Consider the following 21881-nt stretch of genomic DNA (forward strand, 5'->3'; position numbering starts at 1 on the left):
GGAGACTCTGGCAGCGTCGGACAGGCGGGAGACTCTGGCAGCGTCGGACAGGCGGGAGACTCTGGCAGCGTCGGACAGGCGGGAGACTCTGGCAGCGTCGGACAGGCGGGAGACTCTGGCAGCGTCGGACAGGCGGGAGACTCTGGCAGCGTCGGACAGGCGGGAGACTCCGGCAGCGCTGGGCAGGAGGAAGGCTCTGGCAGCGCTGGACAGGCGGGAGCACCTGTAGGGAGGAGACAGAGAGACAGCCTACAGGAGGCCTGGTGCATGGAGGAGGCACCGGATGGACCGGGCTGTGGGGGAGCACTGGAGCTCTGGTGCGCAGCCTTGGCACCACTCCTCCAGGCTGGATGCCCACTTTAGCCCGGATCCTCCTGAGTGCAGGCACAGGTTGAACCGGGTTGTGGGTAAGCACTGGAGCTCTGGTGCATACCACTGGCACCTCTCCCTTCCGCTCAATACCCACATTCGCCCGGCACGGGAGGAGTGCAGGCATGGAACATACTGCACCCTCCTAGAGCCTTGGAGACACAGCACGCAGCGCAGGATATCCTGGACCGAAACGGCCTACTGGAGACCAAACACCCTGGGCTGGCACAACACGCCCTGGCTGGATGCATACTCTCGCATGGCACTTGCGGGGGGCTGGCCTATGTTTACTTTTGATACTTACGTATATTTAACACCAAATACTTTAAAGACTTTTACTAAAGTCGTATTTTACTGGGTGACTTTTACTTGGGTCATGTTCTATTAAGGTATCTTTAATTTTACTCATGTATGAAGTACTAACCGAAATATGCAAATATATGCTAGAACGCGGCAATAGGATCTCGCTAGCGAGTAATTGGCTCTGCCCACTATGATTAATTTGCTCCAATTTGAAACAAGGCCGTGGTCTATCTTGGATAAACATATTTGACACAACTGTTCATTTGAATTACGTTTATTGTTATCTGGTTCATCAAAATGTTTATTGGAGCACCACCATTTGTTTTTTTAATTGACAGAACTTCAGAGAAATTAGGCATATCTGAATTAATTTGTTGGTTTACTGTTAGTGAAAGAAACTAATCTGATTGCAGTAACATGAGACTGCCCCAAGGTGGAGTCAGAAACCGAGTTATGATGGTGTGTCACTTATTTTCTTCCGACTGCCATTACAAAAATGTTCTAACTAATAGTTGTTCCAGAATAGCATAAAGTTGTGCGTGTGTACATGGTGCCATGAGTGCTGATAATTCTTGTGCGGACGTGTCGGTACCTTTACGGAATCTCCTAAACTCGGTCCAGTGTGTTCGAGACCGAGTAAAGGGTAGCTATGTGAATGGTGTTATCAGCTTTTTGTATTGATATGTTTACCATTTAGATAGCTTGCTTCAATCGAGAGCCATGTGATGGCTGTTGTTAGCTAGCAACATGGTGGTAACGTTGGCTAGGAGGATAGCTTCGCTAACGTTAACAACACCGTTTTGATGCAGATAGCAAACATGGCGTGCCTTCTGAGGAAGCTAATTAAGGATAGGGTGTTTTAGCTTCTCAAGTCTTCCTAGCTAGCTCACGGTTGCTAAAGCTATAATTAATTATATAAATAGCTAGCTAATTAGCATAATCAGAAATTGTTGTAACGTTGTTTTGTTTTTTCTTCAGATGGGGAGTCCAACGAGTCCAATGGGGTGTTCAACCTGTCAAACTTCTGGGATACGCTGAGTTGAGTTTTGCTTTCTTTAACACACAGCAAGATGTGTGACTCAATTGCACTGACATTTCCTTTAATATTTCCTTTGGTCATCTTTCTAAGGCTTCGGTGATAAAAAAAAAAGAAAAGCTGTGAATAACGCTAACCCTCCAATCCCCAGTGCAAGCAGTGAAAGCAGCCTCACAGGAAGCCACTAAACTCAGCCTTGCCTTCTCTAAGCCTCCCTTGCCAACACAAGAGGTAAAACTGAGTTTACAAATGTAGCTAAGTAATATGGTTCTCCTCTGTGACTGTTACTCAAGGGTACAATAGTTGACATCATCCCTCATCCATAATTATTGGGCCAAAATACTGACACAAACTACTGGGAAGCTGCCACCAGCGACAGGGGGATTGCTGACAGGCACTGCAGTCAGGCATGGAAGACCACGACAGTCAGTCTCCCAATCGTGGTGGTCCATGCCTCAAACTGTAGATTAAAACATGTCAAACAAATCCCAAAACTGAAAGTCTGAAACCTTAACCAATCCCCCTCAACCCTTCTTACACTTTGCTGCTGCATTCCCCATCGTCTCTAAAACATGGGCTTGAAGTTAAATTTTAATTGAGTTATAACCATAATGCTAGTAAACATTTTGTCATTAGTAAATGTTTCCACTTCTTCCTCCTCATCAGGATGGTGAGAAGTTTGCTGAATCCATCCAGAAGAGCGTTTTGGCACTATCCACTGTGTATTACTGGTTGCCCAAAAGCCATGGTAAGCTACAGAAAATGCAGAAAGTGTCTGCATGTAGGACTGATATATGCATACCTAGTTGGAATTATTACCCTGATCAATAAGGAAATACTCGGATTGCTTGAAGTCAACATAATATGCGGTGGTAAGAGTTCTCTTTGAGGTCGGTGTAGATCCACAATACAATTCTCTGGGGAGGTGGTGGGGGGGACTGAAGATTACAGAATCATGTCTGTCCTATGAAATAAATCCCCAAATGTATTCTACAATATTTTATTTTCTCTGTTTATGCTCTGTGCATTGAACTGGCATGCATGATTGTTGCTGACACTCAGATATTCAGATGAAGGAAATTAAATAGTTTATAATATGCACTGCCGCAGCCCTCAACTCAAACAGTGGTTCAAAGCCTATACTTTATCACTCAGGGTGTAATTTTCCAGTGGTACTATTTTTGCCATGTTATGAAAACAAAATCAGACAACCCCATAGTAGAATAGTTTACCTTTTTACCTAGTCGGCTTGTGTGTTCTATGCGAGATTAATATTCCTCTCAAGGCTCACTCTTAATAAAGGGACAATGGTGTCTAACAAGGGCAATGAAATGCTTTAAAATATAAGTCCCCAAAAAATTCTTAGAATAAATAATAATAATCAGTATGTTGTGTCCAATAGGTAAATGTAGAAGGTCAACCCCCATTCTTCAGCCTATGTATTTATAGCCACTATGCAGCATCAGTTGGGCTATAGCTTATAGTGCTTATTGCTAATGATGTATATGATATTAGGCACATGGTCCAATATATTAAAATGATATGTTATTGGGATAATTTCTGGAGGTGCAAATTGTATTTTAGATGGTGTCAAACATTTAATTTGAATTAATTTTGGTGTAAAAAGTATTCTCAGTCCTTGTACATAAACATGATCCTGGAGAGGATCCTATGTAAGGGGACTGGAATTGGTCAAACTCGCAGTTTAATACATGCACAAAATTACCCTCTTTCTCCACAAGCATGTGGAGAAATGATGATGGAGAAATGATGATGGTCATTACTTTTTTTTACATGAAAGGGGTGGTTAACCTGTCCTCAGAAAATCAATCTCAGCTCGACTTAACTTTCAGTCATGTTTTGTTGTTGCTTTAATCCCTGAATATGCCGCCCCCCAAAAAAACAAACAGATGCACCCTATTGGTTTTTAGTTGTACTCTACGGAAGCTAGTTGTCTTAAAATTCTCTCCTACTCCTTGTGTAGGTATCACATTGAGGAGACTGGTGAGAGATGCCACAGCTGAGGTGCTAGATGGCATTGTGCAACTGGTGGACGTCATCGTCAGTTCCCCACTACAGAGGTAACACTGCCCACAGCCTTGAAACAATCTACATTGTTATGCATTACAATGTTGAGGCTAGTTATTAGTTAGAATTTAAACTAAACCTTTTTTACATGGTTATTTACTGTGTAGGAATTGTTATTGCCTACATTTGGAGTGCAGGAGTTTGGAATTGAACAGAGTAATTTTATGGAGATATTTAGTCAGATACAAAACAAACAATAAAATAACTATTTTTCAGGATGTCCTTAGTTGTGTCCTTAGTAGAATTGATGCAGAGTCTTAAAGGAAAAGGTTCCCAATTGTTTTTCTCACATGTATTCATTCAACCTACTGTTAATACTCTCAGAAAATGTCATTGACAACTTATTTAAGAAATCTTACTTGAAGCTCTGTCAAGCGAAATGTTTCTTCTTTGGCAATTGCCTTCAAAAACTTGTAGTCTTTGCAGCCAACTTTGCTCGCTTTGACAGCATTTGGGTAAAGCAGGTGGACCGACAGGCAGTCAATCAGTTTTGAAGTTGAAGGAGTTGAGGCTGCTTCAAGCTTAGTTGCACAAACAATCATTTTGTTACTAAGGCATGTGTATCGCTGTAGGTAATATGCACCCAGTAACAGTTTTCATGCCCTCATTTAGCTCGATAGAGGTGGAGGGATCAGGCCGCAATGCGTTGTGGGAATCGAAGGCCTGGGAGACAGGCCAAGCTCGGCGGTCGCGACGTCAAAAAATGTAATATTTTGTTGGACAGTGGTCGTTATTCTAGATTTGCCTACAACATCCACTACCGTTCTTAAGTTTGGGGTCACTTAGAAATGAGTCAAGATCACTTTCACAGTCAAAAAGCAAGCCGAGATCTTATACTCACATTTTTTTGTCATTTAAAAAAAAACATTACCCTAGTAAAAACAGTTTAGTAGGAATGAGGTTTGTGCAGTAGGCCTAATATTATTATAGCATTTTGGCTATATGTCTGACCTGCCAATATTGTTCTTCTCAGACCATATTATTTCAGAACTTGAGCTTTGATGCAAAATAGATCAGTTGGTGTAGCAATTGCAAGGTACAGCTGAACATAAATTGAAATAATTAGATGTTTTATTTTACTGGATTGATGGTCATGCTTTGAAGACAACTGCTCTAGAAAGAGCCCAGAGTTTCTGACTTGGAATGCCAAGTTGGATGACTGTTTTTGAGTTTCCAGTTGTGTTGAATGCACTGAATTCTGAGATTTCTGAGTTCCCATTTGTTTTGAACATGGCATTAGTATCCGCGGAAGGAGGGATAGAGCAGCAGAGGCTGCTCATGGTCCCTGCTCTCTCCTTCCTTTCATCCGGTGGGACTGACCAGAGAGGGGACACAGTCTTCCACCTGACGGAAAACCTTGAGTCGCTCTGCATCTGCCTCATGCACAAATTCATGTTGTTCCTATGACCAGAGAAAGTTAAATATTCCTCAATCCTAAAAAGGACATGACAAGCTGCTAATAATGAATAAAAACGCAAGGATATCAATATACTTGGCTACTCATTCATTGCAGCTGAAGTGGGAGGTGGCAGAAGTGTGTTTTGTAATAGTGTTGATTAAAAACTTAAACACGAACTCATAAAAACAGACACTCTTTGCTGTATTCTTTGACAGTCTCTGGTCATGGTTTTAAAAGTTTGATATTCTCTTAGGCTGGTATCAAACTTTTCCTCTGGCCAGGTCGTGGAAGCTTGTAGGCACAGTGATTTGAGCTATCTGATTGGCCAGCACAGTATGTATACTTAGCCACAGATTTCACCAGTATGCTGGGTTGGCGAAGTTAGTCTTTTCAGAAAAATGAAATCGTCCAAAATGGGAACACTTTGCCTACCCGGTGTGCAGGACTTCTGAATCAGGTGTGGCTACCACCAACGGTGCAACACAATAAAATACAAAATTATGCAAGCCTTTATTGTTGGCTTTTCTATAAAAATGTTTGGGGAATCACTTGGGTGAACTTGACCTTTTTAGCATGTCAACTATAGCAGTAAGCAGGTTTCGATCCAAACGGTTCAATGCAGATTAATTACCTGACACATGGGGAAAGTCAACGCTGGGTTGATGGAAAAAGGAAATGTCAGTACAATTTCATAAATGCCGAAACACAATTTATTTGTTTGAACATGGTGGAATCTTTTTGTGTCAGTAAAATTAATTATGCGTGAAATGGCAATTGGAAACAGCTTTTTATGCGCAAATCACACAATGATATGTTGTGGTCCTCCCACTACTACTTGGGAAAGCATGTGGTTTATTAGGCAACAGATAACATAAATTATGAACTTCACAGGGTGGTGAAAGTGCACGGTGATGAGCTTGATGCTCTTTTCCAATAAATATTGAGGGTTCTGTTCTGGTGACATGGCGATTGATGCTTGGCTGCCATTTGACAAAAATAATCTCGCTCTTAATAGCGCTATTTAGGCTAGCCTACCTCCACTGTATCCACGGGCTGTTGACCAGATTGCATGTGCAAATACGGGAGTGGGCACATTTGCTATATAACGCAACAGTTTTTGTGACAACCATTCGTAGAGTTGAAAATGAGATTGAAAACCATCTTAACTTGTATTTTTTTTATTCGGTACATGGGAATTTCACAAAAGTTATTTTTAATGTGCATTACGTCATCACACACAGCCTTTTATCTCTGGTGAAAAATGTACGTTTTGTTTTAATGCAGATTTTTGCATGAAAATCTGTCACCAATTGGATGGAATCCTAGCTAGTGTGTCAGACAGGATAATTATACAGTTTTATTGAAGGACCCTCAATACTTACTAAAGCTTTTTTATTTAGTTTATCACAGGAACAGCTCCAATCTACAGGTGGGGTGTGGTCAGCGTGTGACCAGTTTGCACACTTACCAAGAGGTGAGTAAACTTTACAGAATCCATCTAGTTCAGCATGTACTGAACGTTGCAGATAAAAATGACATGAATAGAGCTGTCAGATTGTGTGAACAAGACGTGTCTATTTTTATCTGAATGTTCCACAACGGTTTGCCCTGCTGAATACAGCCCTGGGCCTCCATGTCCAGAAAAGTATACTACGAAGCAAGCTAGATCTATTCAGGGTTTTCTAAAGCTAGCCAGTTTCAGTTACCTTCCATTCCAGCTCAGGCCTCATACGTACTATGATAGTGGAAATTGCTCGTCTGCCTGCCGCTAACTCTTGCAGACTTGTAACTGCGTGTGCATGTCACACCTTGCTAGTCGAACGCCGAACTCTTCAGTAAGACGATGTTGAAACATCAATTAAGAAGTTTTGCAAATTCAGCAGGCTATCGTGTGAAATTGACTTTTAGAAGTGCCGTCTTTATTTTATTACTTTGGTGTGGTTATCAATGCACAAGCAGCTTTCTTCCCCACTAAAGTTTTACTGTGTGAAGTTTCCAATGCATTTGTCACACAAAAACGCATTTGATTTAATAAATATTTAATCACTCTTCCGCAAATCAAGTGGATGATGACGCAATCTTTGTAAAAGGGAGGGAATCTGATTTCATTGGTCCTCAACTTGCGCCTCTTGACACTTCATTCAGGTTAAATGTAGTTAGCCCTAAGTTAGCCTACCCCGGAGCAGGTTAGATCTGAATGATTTGTTGCCATAGAAATGTACCTGTATAAAAGGTGAGCCAATTTCATGGTACCGGTTATCCTAAATAGAACTCAAAGTTGACTAAAGTTGTCTCGCTAACTCCTCAACTTACATTTGTAGTACAGGGCTCTTTTTAAAGCAAGAATCCTTAATTGTAGCAATAACAAAGCGGCCACCCTGCTTCTGTTTTAGTTAAAAGGGGATGGGCCTGGAGAAATGTAACACTTCTCAAATTCATAGACAGAGCTATGGAAGAAAGGACTATTTTAAGTACTGTTTTAAATGTATTTTGAGGCTAAACAGTTTGTTTACATTTACAAACATTGGCGTCAAACAAGCTGATATTTTGGGTTGATCAAAGCTCATGAGGCATTTAAGTAATACAGTGCAGTGAAAAAGTATTTGCCCCCTTTCTAATTTTCTCTTTTTGATTCTGAATGTTATCAGGTCGTCAACCAAAACCTAATATTAGATAAAGGGAACCTGAGTGAACAAATAACTTTGTTTGTGAAATAAGTAAGTAATCGTTATCTAACACCCAATGCCCCAGTGTGAAAAAGTAATTACCCCCCCCCCTTACTCTTAACTGGTTGTGCCACCTTTAGCTGCAATGACTCCAACCAAATGCTTTCTGTAGTTGTGGGTCAGTCTCGCGTTGCTGTGGAGGAATTTTGGCCCACGGCGACATTTGTGGGTTTTCAAGCATGAACTTCCTGCACATCTCAATTGAGATTAGGTCTGGACTTTGACATGGTGCCTTTCCAAATCTTCAAATTTGTTGCTTTTTAGACATTTTTATGTGGACTCGATCGTGTGTTCGGGATCATTACTTTGCTCCGCTTCAGCTCCCATACGGATGGTCTGACATTCTCCCTTAGAATGATCTGATTCAGAGCAAAATTCATGGTTCTTTCTATCAAGGCAAGTCACCCAGGTCCTGAAGCAGCAAAGCATCCTCAAAGCATCACACTACCACCACCGTGCTTGACCTTTGGTATAAGGTTCTTACTGAGGAATGTAGTGTTTGGTTTTCTGCAGGCATAATGGGACCCATTTTGTTCAAAAATTGATTTGACTCCTCTGTCCATGGAACATTCTTCCAAGATCATCCAGGTGCTTTTTTGGGGAAATGGGTCATTATGTCTGGCGAAAACCAAACATTTCATAATACTTGGCTCTAGTCTAAAACATATTTTTCTGAAAAAGATAAGCTGTGTAAGAAAAGGATGATACATTTTGATTGGCACCCAACTAATCAAGTGTTTTATGTACAAGGAAAAACTATGCCAAAGCAATCCCCAACTGTGTACATTCTCATGTTAATACAGTATATTCCTGTAAAAAAAAAAAATCTGTAGTGTATATAATGTCTGGCCCAGAGCCATAAATATACATGGTCAGGCATGCAACTGCTGGTGTTTTATACAACCCTTTCTACAATCTGATTGTTACGAAAACCATAGAGCATGTCTGTGCCTGTCGTGTTTGTCCATGCAGATAACCGGGCAGCAGTGCTGGGGGTCTTGGCCTCCTATATCGGGGTGGTAAAGGATGCCATAGAGGAGATGGAACAGGTGCCCTTTACTCTTTCACCAATGATGGCTTCATTTCAACTTCTCACCACATTTTCTTAAGGAAAATAACCCTTTTATAGTTGTAGCTAACTTAATAAAAATGGCTGTACACATTTTCCATGAATACATTAGCATTTTCGTTGAGCTGAAAATGTAATGTCACCTTATGTTGCCATGTCGTCTGTCTCCATATGTTCCTTTTGTATCCTATACTTGTTCGCTTGGGTGTGTTCCAATAATATATATTTTTTAATTCTCCTGAAGTGTATACTCATTACAAAGTATTGGATTTGTGGATGCTGATGGGAGTTTCCACCATATGTCTTGTACCAGTAATTTCCTTTTAAATCAGTGAAAGGAATTGTGACATAGCCCTAGTTTATATGCTCAAATCCCCTCTCCCTCCCACTAGGCACAGGCTGAGAGCCAGGACCCATTCAGTGATGTGTTGGATGACGAGGACCAGGACTCGCGGGGCAACCAGGACACATACTGGTCCGAGGAGGACCGCCAGCTCATGGCGCCCTGCCAGGGCCTGATGAAAGCATCTGCTGCCTGCCTGAGGAAGCTGTTGTCCGCCGTCAAGGCCAATGGCAACGTAAGCATGCCAGAGACTGTAGCGCAGCTGGACGACCTGGCCGATATCAGCAAGGAGATCAGCCCCAGGTAAAAGAGGATGGTCAATTCCAAATCCACTCCTAGCTCTTTCCTCACCTATGTATTTAAAGGGATGGATAAGTTAAGGCAGTTTAGTCTACATAAGTGCTTATTAGGGTGTAGAGCTAGGTTAGAGGGTTGATTTTGGTCTTCGGCAGATGACCTTGAAGGTGTCATCAAAACAGCTCTTTAGTACTTTGGTTTGTTACTAAGGGTGTTTCTCTCAGCTAGAATGCTAGTAAAAACTAGTCTGAGAACAAGTTATTCCATTTTGTTGTGACAGGACAAAATAGTGTACAGTGCAATTTCTAGCTTGTAACTTTACCACAACTACTATGCGTTGACATGCCATAAAAACACTTGCTGAAAAGTACTTTATAGAGTATTTCACTTTGACAACAATTCTAGTCTAATGCACTAGTCAGAAGTACTGTAGATTATAATATGAAAACGTTTCATGGAAACTCTACCCCTTGCCTAGTTGATTCACCCTCATCATATGACTCATCCATTAGAGAATGGTTGAATTACACTCACCACAGAGTTATGTTTGTATGTCGCCTGTATGTTGTGGAATATTCTAATCAAGTGAGACTGTCATTTCTTCAAACAATCAACTTTATTCAATATCGATTAATTATTGCAATAATGAAACCGGCGACCCCACACTCCGAAGTGTGTGGTGCCGAGTGCATAACTGATAATGATAAAATAGACATGATATAGAACTTAAAAGTGCTTAGTCAGCGCTGGTTCCAAGTACTCTCATAAGCCACCGTGGTTCATCTCCTGATTATTTACACCGGATGTTTTACCACCAACCCTGGCTTAGTTTCCCAGATGCCAGGATGATGAGACAAGGAGCCTGGAAGAGTTTACAACAACGCCTATCTCAGGTCACACACCACGTCTTGTCTATGGAATGCAGTCTGTAGGTTTTTATCAGTTATTGTCAACTCAAGCTACAGTTGAAATCGGAAGTTTACATACACTAAGATTGGATTCATTAAAAATCATTTTTCAACCACTCCACAAATTTATTTTTAACAAACTATAGTTTTGGCAAGTCGTTTAGGACATCTACTTTGTGCATGACACAAGTAATTTTTCCAACAATTGTTTACAGACAGATTATTTCACTTATTCACTATCACAATTCCAGTGAGTCAGAAGTTTACATACACTAAGTTGAGTGTGCCTTTTAATTAAACAACTTGGAAACTTCCAGAAAATGATGTCATGGCTTTAGAAGCTTCTGATAGGCTAATTGACATAATTGGAGTTAATCGGAGGTGGACCTAAGGATATATTTCAAGGCCTACCTTCAAACTCAGTGCCTCTTTGCTGACATCATGGGAAAACCAAAAGAAATCAGCCAAGACCTCAGGAAAAAAAAAGTGTAGACCTCCAATTCTGGTTCATCCTTGGGAGCAATTTCCAAATGCCTGAAGGTACCATGTTCCTCTGTACAAACAATAGTACGCAAGTATAAACACCATGGGTCCATGCAGCAGTCATACCTTTCAGAAAGGAGACACGTTCTGTCTCCAAGAGATTGAACATACTTTGGTGCGAAAAGTGCAAATCAATCCCAGAACAACAGCAAAGGACCTTGTGAAGATGCTGGAGGAAACGGGTACAAAAGTATTTATATCCAGTAAAACGAGTCCAATATCGACAACCCGAAAGGCCGCTCAGCAAGGAAGAAGCCACTGCTCCAAAACCTCCATAAATAAACCAGACTACGGTTTGCAACTGCACATGTGGACAAAAATCTTACCTTTTGGAGAAATGTTCTCTGGTCTGATGAAACAAAAGTATAACTGTTTGGCTATAATAACCATCATTATGTTTGGAGGAGAAAGGGGGAGGCTTGCAAGCCGAAGAACACCATCCCAACCGTGAAGCATGGGTGTGGCAGCATTATGTTGTGGGGGTGCTTTGCTGCAGGCGGGACTGGTGCACTTCACAAAATAGATGGCTTCATGAGGAAGAATAATTATGTGGATATATTGAAGCAACATCTCAAGACATCAGTCAGGAAGTTAAAGCTTGGTTCCAAATGGGTCTTCCAAATGGACAATGACACCAAGCATACTTCCAAATATTTGACAATATGGCTTCAGGACAACAGAGTTGAGGTGTTGGAGTGGCCATCACAAAGCCCGGACCTTAATCCCATAGAAAATATGTGGGCAGAACTGAATAAGCATGTGTGAGTAAGGAGGCCTACACACTTGACTCAGTTTCACCAGCTTTGTCAGGAGGAATGGGCCTAAATTCACCCAGCTTATTGTGGGAAGCTTGTGGAAGCTTGGCTTCCCAAAACGTTTGACCCAAGTTAAACAATTGAATGGCAATGCTACACTCAATTAGTATTTGGTATTTAAACTTCTGACCCACTGGGAATGTGATGAAACAAATAAATAATTCTGTACTATTATTCTGACATTTCACATTCTTAAAATAAAGTGGTGATCCTAACTGACCTAAGACCAGAATTTTTATTAGGATTAAATGTCAGGAATTGAAAGTTTAAATGTATTTGGCTAAGGTGTATGTAAACTTCAACTCTATCTCTGGCAAAAACCCATTTCCTTGACCATAGCCCAGACTAACTGCGGAAAGCTAAAGTGGAACCCATCCCTTTACAGGAACACAGAACTCAACAGAATTGAAAGGTCATACTATTTATTAAGTGTATATAATTGTCTATTAATAAAGAAATAAGGCAAATGCATAATTATCTCCCACACATATTAAAACCGGGACACACACTTATGCAGGCACACACCTACCAGTAAAGTCCCGTACCAATATATCCTCAACGCCGTATTCGAGGGCATTATCACTTTTATACTGCTCAAAAAAATAAAGGGAACACTTAAACAACACAATGTAACTCCAAGTCAATCACACTTCTGTGAAATCAAACTGTCCACTTAGGAAGCAACACTGATTGACAATACATGTCACATGCTGTTGTGCAAATGGAATAGACAACAGGTGGAAATTATAGGCAATTAGCAAGACACCCCCAATAAAGGAGTGGTTCTGCAGGTGGTGACCACAGACCACTTCTCAGTTCCTATGCTTCCTGGCTGATGTTTTGGTCACTTTTGAATGCTGGCGGTGATTTCACTCTAGTGGTAGCATGAGACAGTCTACAACCCACACAAGTGGCTCAGGTAGTGCAGCTCATCCAGGATGGCACATCAATGCGAGCTGTGGCAAGAAGGTTTGCTGTGTCTGTCAGCATAGTGTCCATAGCATGGAGGCGCTACCAGGAGACAGGCCAGTACATCAAGACGTGGAAGAGGCCGTATGAAGGCAACAATCCAGCAGCAGGACCGCTACCTCCGCCTTTGTGCAAGGAGGAGCACTGCCAGAGCCCTGCAAAATGACCTCCAGCAGGCCACAAATGTGCATGTGTCTGCTCAAACGGCCAGAAACAGACTCCATGAGGGTGGTATGAGGGCTCGACGTCCACAGGTGGGGGTTATGCTTACAGCCCAACACCGTGTAGGACGTTTGGCATTTGCCGAAGAACACCAAGATTGGCAAATTGTGCTCTGTGCTCTTCACAGATGAAAGCAGGTTCACACTGAGCACATGTGACAGACGTGACAGTCTGGAGACGCAGTGGAGAACGTTCTGCTGCCTGCAACATCCTCCAGCATGACCGGTTTGGCGGTGGGTCAGTCATGGTGTGGGGTGGCATTTCTTTGGGGGGCCGCACAGCCCTCCATGTGCTCGCCAGAGGTAGCCTGACTGCCATTAGGTACCGAGATGAGATCCTCAGACACCTCGTGAGACCATATGCTGGTGTGGTTGGCCCTGGGTTCCTCCTAATGCAAGACAATGCTAGACCTCATGTGGCAGGAGTGTGTCAGCAGTTCCTGCAAGAGGAAGGCATTGATGCTATGGACTGGCCCGTCTGTTCCCCAGACCTGAATCCAATTGAGCACATCTGGGATCACTCCATCACTGTCTCACTCCATCCACCACAGACTGTCCAGGAGTTGGCGGATGCTTTAATCCAGGTACGTGGAGGCCACACACACTGCTGAGCCTCATTTTGACTTGTTTTAAGGACATTACATCAAAGTTGGATCAGCCTGTACAGTGGTTTTCCACTTTAATTTTGAGTGTGACTCCAAATCCAGACCTCCATGGGTTGATAAATTTGATTTCCATTGATTTGTGTGATTTTGTTGTCAGCACATTCAACTATGTAAAGAAAAATGTATTTAAGAATATTTCATTCATTCAGATCTAGGATGTGTTATTTTAGTGTTCCCTTTATTTTTTTGAGCAGTGTACGATGGGTTACCAACATATTCAAATAATGATTGGCATATTTTGTTGTTGTTTTGATGAATTTATTCATACTATTTCATCATTCCACAAGATATATAGTCCAGGCACAAATCTAGGGATGCTACCCAAACCAGCTTTCTATCTGTTCCGTTGCCATAATTTGTTATTTTTCTATGGACACAACCCAGTTGTTTGGGATGCTCTGGATCGTGTACGAAAGCGTGTTCCAGTTCCCGCGAATATCCAGCAACTTTGCACAGCCATTGGAGAGGAGTGGGACAACATTCCAAAGGCCACAATCAACAGCCTGATCAACTTTGTGCAATGAACTGATATTGTTGCATGTTGCGTTTTTATATTTTTGTTGAGTGTATTTATAGGAGAGGCGCCTATCAGTAATAAAGCGATTTTGGAGATTATCTGCAGATAAATTATGAAAACATTCGATGACGATGTTGAATCATCACTGCAGGAACAATAGGTAGTGGAGAGAGCCTCATTCTGGTCCAAAATATGGTAAAATAAAGCAGATTGAAGGTTTTTAAAAGCTACTTGTATGGTATTATTACAAACTCAGCAAAAAAAGAAACATACCTTTTTCAGGACCCTGTCTTTCAAAGCATTTGTAAAAATCCAAATATCTTCATTGTAAAGGGTTTAAACCTTGTTTCCCATACTTGTTCAATGAACCATAAACAGTTAACCTCTCTGGGATATGTGGGACGCGTCCCACCTGGCCAAAAGCCAGGGAAAATGCACAGCACCAAATTCAAATAAATTACCATAAAATCAAACTTTCATTAAATCACACATGCAAGATAGCAAATTAAAGCTACACTTGTTGTGAATCCAGCCAACATGTCAGATTTCAATAAGGCTTTTCGGCGAAAGCAAAAGATGCTACTATCTGAGGATAGCACCCCAGCAAACAAAAAGAAGCATATTTCAACCCTGCAGGCACGACACCAAACGCTGAAATAAAAATATAATTCATGCCTTAACTTTGACGAGCTTCATTTGTTGGCACTCCAATATGTCCCATAAACATCACAATGGTCCTTTTGTTCGATTAATTCCATTGGTATATATCCAAAATGTCCATTTATTTGGCGCGTTTGATCCAGAAAAACACCGGTTCCAACTTGCGCAACGTGACAAAATATCTCAAAAGTTACCTGTAAACTTTGCCAAAACATTTCAAACTACTTTTGTAATACAACTTTAGGTATTTTTTTAACGTAAATAATCGATAACATTGAAGACTGGGTGATCTGTGTTCAATACGGGAGGAAAACAAACTGTAGCTAGCTTTCTGGTCACGCGCCTCTAACAGTACACTTCAAGTTACCCTCGTTCTGAACAGCCGTACTTCTTCATTACACAAAGGGAAAAACCTCAAACAATTTCTAAAGACTTGACATCCAATGGAAGTGGTAGGAACTGCAAGAAGGTCCCTTAAAAATCTGGATTCCCATGAAAACCTATTGAAAAGAGTGACCTCAAAAGAAAAATGTAAAATCTGAATGGTTTGTCCTCGGGGTTTCGCCTGCTAAATAAGTTCTGTTCTGTACTCACAGACATGATTCAAACAGTTTTAAAAACTTCAGTGTTTTCTATTCAAAACTACCAATACTATGCATATTTTATCTTCTGGGGATGAGTAGCGGGCAGTTGAATTTGGGCATGCATTTCATCCGGATTTGAAAATACTGCCCCCTGTCACCAAGAAGTTAATGAACATGCACCTGGGCAACGGTCGTTAAGACGCTTACAGACGGTAGGCAATTAATGTCACAGTTATGAAAACTTAGGACACTAAGGAGGTCTTTGTACTGACTGAAAAACACAAAGAAAGATGCCCAGGGTCCCTGCTCATCTGCGTGATCATGCCTTAGGCATGTTGCAAGGAGGCATGAGGACTGCAGATGTGGCCAGGGCAATAAATTACAATGTCCGTACTGAGACGCCTAGACAGCGCTACAGGGGAGGCAGGACGGACAGCCGATCGTCCTCGCAGTGGCAGACCACGTGTAACAACACCTGCACAGGATCGGTACATCCGAACATCACACCTGCGGGACAGGTAGAGGATGGCAACAACAACTGCCCGAGTTACACTAGGGATGCACAATCCCTCCACTGGTGCTCAGACTGTCCGCAATAGACTGAGAGAGACTGAACTGAGGGCTTGTAGGCCTGTTGTAAGGCAGGTCCTCACCAGACATCATCGGCAACAACTTCGCCTATGGACGTGCTCAATGGAATTGAGATCCGGGCTCTTCACTGGCCATGGCAGAACACTGACATTTCTGTATTGCAGGAAGTCACGCACAGAACATGCTGGAGGGTTATCTCAGGATGAGCCTGCAGGGAGGGCACCACATGCGGGAGGAGGATGTCTTCCCTGTAACGCACTGCGTTGAGATTGCCTGCAATGACAATGAACTGCAAGTTCACGCAGCCCGGATCTCAATCCCATTGAGCACGTCTGGGACCTGTTGGATCGGAGGGTGAGTGCTAGGGCCATACCACCAGAAATGTCTGGGAATGTGCAGGTGCCTTGGTGGAAGACTGGGGTAACATCTCACAGCAAGAACTGGCAAATCTAGTGCAGTCCATGAGGAGGAGATGCACTGCAGTACTTAACGCAGCTTGTGGCCACATCAAATCTTTTATTTTATTTTTATAAAGCCCTTTTTACATCATCTGATATCTCAAAGTGCCCCCCTCCCTCCCTTTGTTCAGGGACACATTATACCATTTCTGTCACATGTCTGGAACTTGTTCAGTTCGTCTCTTGTTGAATCTTATGTTCATACAAATATTTACACATGTTAAGTTTTCTGGGGGAAAATCTAAAAAAATTTGCCGAGTTTATATTGATATAGGCCTACTGATTTTGATTAGTGTCAACAATGCAGTTAACTGCTGCTTTCTGTGCAGCAAAGCCCATGTTTAACACCTGCTTCATTCTTCAATCATAATTGTAGTTCATGGGCGCCTGGATTTGTCCACACCCACTTTTCTACAATCTGTCGGGGGGTTTGCATTTTTAACACAAATTTTCTGCAATTCTATGTTTCTCAACAGGGAATCCATGTTTATTTGACAGAAAACAAATGTTTTCTTACATTTGCCACAAACTAAATCGAAACAGTAGACTAGTTTTTCTGACTAGATTAATTAGCTACCGTCTTCCCTCAAAGTCCCAACCAGAGATTTGACAGGTCTGAAACCTTACCAAATTTGTGCCTAAACTAGGGCTCTCCAACCCTGTTCCTGGAGACTTACGGTCCTGTAGGTTTTCACTCCAACCCTAATCTCGCACACCTGATTCTAATTAGCTGGTTGATAAACTGAACCAGGTTAGTTACAACTGGGGGGTTGGAGCGAAAACCTACAGGAGGATAGCCTTCCTGGAACAGGGTTCGAGACCCCTGGCCTAGACAATATCTGAAACAACACTCTGAATTAATAAATGTTCAATAATTGTAATGTCATGTCTTTCTACTCAATAACACAGAAAATTTGACCAATCTGGGAGGTAAAGTAATTCAAGTATTCAATAATTTTGCTGTTTATTTCGGCTGGAATCCAATTACACCCCCCCCCCCCCCCAGCCCGGCACAAAAAAAGACTGAACATTTCAATGTATAAAGAGGCAACACAATAAACCATTCAAATGTAATGTACTAACACGCAAGGCATCTCCCCACAAAATATGAAAAGTGGGCGTTTGAGGGTCTATTTTGTCACTCTCCTCCCAAATAAAATGAAATGATTGGCAAGGCTGGGGGGGGAATAGAATGAGGCCGTTTAAAAAAAACATATGTACATATCTCTATTTTTTTTAGATTTGGCTGGCTACTCCATATACTTATACTCCAAAACAAGTACAGACAAGCTGTTTGTGGCATAAAATGTCTACCAAATCAAAGGAGTAGTTTCTTCTGAATGCAATGGTGTAGCTAGTGTCCCACTACAATCAGACTGTACTGTCAGCTAAAAATGACATGCATCGCTCGAGATTAGATCCGGGGGCTATTGACAGATCTATATATAAGAGAAATGAGAAGTGCAGGACCGGTGGTAACTTTCCCAAAATTCCACTGTTTTCCAGAAATGCCGGTTGGAATATTGCCAGAATCAGGAGCAAGTAATCTGGAGTCCAATGAGCAGGATTTCTGGGAATTTGGAGTGAATTTCTAGAATTTTGAAACCATAGACACAGCAACATTCAAGGAAAACGGGTTTTTGCATTACTCTGCAGAAGTTTAATAAATGGTTGGTTCCTAGTACCTCCAAAGCCCCTTGCCATCAAGTACATGAAGCAGCAAAATGTCATTTTTAAATAAAAAGTGTACATTAGTAGCTAATTGATGCACAATTAGGAAGCAGGTTGATACAACTACACTGAATGCCAGATATGCTCATGTAATGACTGAGAATAGTTTCTCATGCTTGTGCATCATTAGCCAAAGTGCATATAGTGCCCACACCAGGCACTGACCTTGGGGACGAGGTCACAGTATATGATCGATCAAGTAATCTTTGCAATACGCTTAACTCAGGAACCAACGCTTGTTTATGGGGTTGACCTCTGACTCTCTCTGTGTGCTTCCAGTGTTGATGACCTGGTACTCAGTCTCTACCCACCCATGGATTACCCAGGAGTGGATCAAAACGTAAGGCGCTTGGATAATTTGTGTCAGACAGTGTATATAATTAAGTGATTGTACCTCAGTCATGACGAAAGTTGTGCTGTTTAATTGGAAGTGGTGGCTCCAAATGAATAATAACATTATTTAAATGTTTTACTTTGTTAATGCTATTAGGATTTCCTTATTGAAAAGCTTTGTTGAAGTAGTTGAAACACAATAGATGAGACGGACAACTTGGCATGTTGTATACACTTAATTTATTTTCTGTTGAAGTATGTATGTTTGGGATGGCTTGTATTGTTAAAGCAACATTTACTTTTATGATGTTTCTTCCAAACCCTCTGTCTTTGTTCCAGGCATGTAAACTGACCTTGGTGCTAAAGAAAGTGTTGGATATCATCAGGTGTGTATAGAAGGGCCTGTTTGTCTGTGTGAGCCACACAGACAGTGTTATGTTTTTATCTGTTGGCTACTGAAACATCCACTTGGCAGGGCTTATCTATAAATTATTCTTAAGAAAAGACCTGATAGCTTCTAATGTCAGACAGTACAGTCGTGGCCAAAGGTTTTGAGAATGACACAAATATTAATTTCCACAAAGTTTCCTGCTTCAGTGTCTTTAGATATTTTTGTCAGATGTTACTATGGAATACTGAAGTATAATTACAAGCATTTCATTAGTGTCAAAGGCTTTTATTGACAATTACATGAAGTTGATGCAAAGAATCAATATTTGCAGTGTTGACCCTTCTTTTTCAAGACCTCTGCAATCCGCCCTGGCATGCTGTCAATTAACTTCTGGGCCACATACTGACTGGTGGCAGCCCGTTCTTGCAAAATCAATGCTTGGAGTTTCAAGTTCTCAATGGGGAGTTTCCTGCCATGGACCCAAAATATCAATGTTTTGTTCCCCGAGCCACTTAGTTATCACATTTGCCTTATGACAAGGTGCTCCATCATGCTGGAAAAAGCATTGTTCGTCTTCAAACTGTTCCTGGATGGTTGGGAGAAGTTGCTCTCGGAGGATGTGTTGGTACCATTCTTTATTCATGGCTGTGTCTTAGGTGAAATTGTGAGTGAGCCCACTCCTTTGGCTGAGACGCAACCCCACACATGAATGGTCGCTTTACTGTTGGCATGACATTAGGACTGATGGTAGCGCTCACCTTGTCTTCTCCGGACAAGCTTTTTTCCGGATGCCCCAAACAATCGGAAAGGGGATTCAGAGAAAATTACTTTACCCTCGTCCTCAGCAGTCCAATCCTTGTACCTTTTGCAGAATATCAGTCTGTCCTTGATGTTTTTCCTGGAGAGAATTGGCTTCTTTGCTGCCCTTCTTGACACCAGGCCATCCTCCAAAAGTCTTTGCCTCACTGTGCGTGCAGATACACTCACACCTGCCTCACTGTGCGTGCAGATACACTCACACCTGCCTGCTGCCATTCCTGAGCAAGCTCTGTACTGGTGGTGCCCCGATCCCGCAGCTGAATCAACTTTAGGAGACGGTCCTGGCACTTGCTGAACTTGGGTGCCCTGAAGCCTTCTTCACAACAATTGAACTGCTCTCCTTGAAGTTCTTGATGATCCGATAAATGGTTGATTTAGATGTAATCTTACTTGCAGCAATATCCTTGCCTGTGAAGCCCTTTTTGTGCAAAGCAATGATGACTGCACATGTTTCCTTGGAGGTAACCACGGTTGACAGAGGGAGAACATTGATTCCAAGAGCCACCCTCCTTTTGAAACTTCCAGTCTGTTATTCGAACTCACTCAGCATGACGGAGTGATCTTCAGCCTTGTCCTCATCAACCCACACCTGTGTTAATGAAAGAATCACTGACATGATGTCAGCTGTAACCTTTTTGTGGCAGTGCTGAAATGCAGTGGAAATGTTTTTGGGGATTCCGTTCATTTGCATGGCAAAGAGGGACTTTGCAATTCATCTGATCACTCTTCATAACATTCTAGAGTATTTGTGAAATCCCATCATACAAACTGAGGCTGCAGACTTTGTGAAAATTAATATTTGTCATTTTCAAAACCTTTGGCCACGACTGTACAATGGTAGCAGATGCGCTACAGTCTACCGAGAGCCACTAGTTTCTGATGCATCATAGTTGTAGGGAGGAAGCCAGCCATCACACTTTCATGAGAGAAATAATGACTTAAGTTGCTCTTTACATCACATCTCACTTAAACTCTCTGTCTCAATATTATTAGTTTTCCATCAAGGGAACCAGTCTGAGTGGATGAATGAGGGAGGGAAGAAAAGTATTGCTTTTTAGTGTACTCTACTTTGACACAGCCTTCTTGTCCTCCTCCCCCAGGGTGAGTCACGTGTGTTTAGAAGCAGACCTGAACTGGGTGCAGTTTCTGAACGGGGCCCTGGATCACAACCTACAGAAGATCAAAGCTCTAATTCAAAGCTCCAGCTAGATGATGAGTGGAGGGTGTGCGTGAGATGAATGGAGACAAAGGTGTGTGTGTGTACACGTTTATGGAGAAAGGGAGGGTGTGTGCACATGTGTGAAGAGGACTGGGGCCATCCTCTCTGACCCTGAGCTCAATGGACTTTGTTGAATGTTACACAAGTGTGTTTACTTCCCCCTTGTGTACACACTCTATACATCATTAAGACAGCAGACATATTTGCAAAACGTAAAAATCTTGCTTCATGTGTGTATAAATATTTATAGATTTAATTTTGGCTTTACCACTCATCTAGCTGGATGTTTTGCAGTGGCATAAGTCTGTTTGGAGATCTTTAATCAACAGGCTTGACTTTGCAAAGAACAATAACAAGATGCCGTTTGCATATAATTTCTACACAGTCAAACTACAGTATTATACATTGAGGGAAAGCGATTTCTGTGTACTTCTGCTGCCCACTTTTTGGAAATTAGAATTTTTGCTGAATATTGTTCAACAATGAAGACCATGCTATAAAATATGATTTTATTAAATGACAATGACCGGCACTTTTGTAAATACAAAATAAAAGTAACTCGCCTTGCACTCAAACATGAGCAGGATTACATTTATTTTTCAGAAGTGGTTCTCGTTATTCTTCACGAGGGCTTTACGGTCTCTGCCTGTAGACACCGGTCACATTGCAGCTTGCCTTTATCTGTGAATTGGCCACTAGCTTCTTTGGAGTGAAGGGCACCTGCACACGTACCTGATGCCCTGGTTTTAGCAGAGAAAATCTGAGACATGTACAAATTATACCTCCAAAACATTTTTAGACTTCTAAACTACAAACACACACAAGGT

The 21881-nt window shown here is 41.8% G+C and overlaps 1 protein-coding gene across 1 annotated transcript; it reads left to right on the top strand.

The window, feature by feature from the left end:
* Window positions 1-1168: 1168 nt before the first annotated feature.
* Window positions 1169-21623, top strand: ccndbp1 (cyclin D-type binding-protein 1). The gene is made up of 11 exons (XM_064965478.1): window positions 1169-1315; window positions 1651-1710; window positions 1860-1939; window positions 2375-2456; window positions 3693-3789; window positions 6596-6669; window positions 8894-8970; window positions 9383-9636; window positions 18572-18632; window positions 18965-19011; window positions 20936-21623. The coding sequence occupies exons 1-11, from the start codon at window positions 1228-1230 to the stop codon at window positions 21042-21044; spliced, it is 1029 nt and encodes a 342-aa protein (XP_064821550.1). The 5' UTR covers window positions 1169-1227; the 3' UTR covers window positions 21045-21623.
* Window positions 21624-21881: the final 258 nt, after the last annotated feature.

The sequence above is a fragment of the Oncorhynchus masou genome, chromosome 5 (genome assembly GCF_036934945.1).
Source record: "Oncorhynchus masou masou isolate Uvic2021 chromosome 5, UVic_Omas_1.1, whole genome shotgun sequence".
NCBI lineage: Eukaryota > Metazoa > Chordata > Actinopteri > Salmoniformes > Salmonidae > Oncorhynchus > Oncorhynchus masou.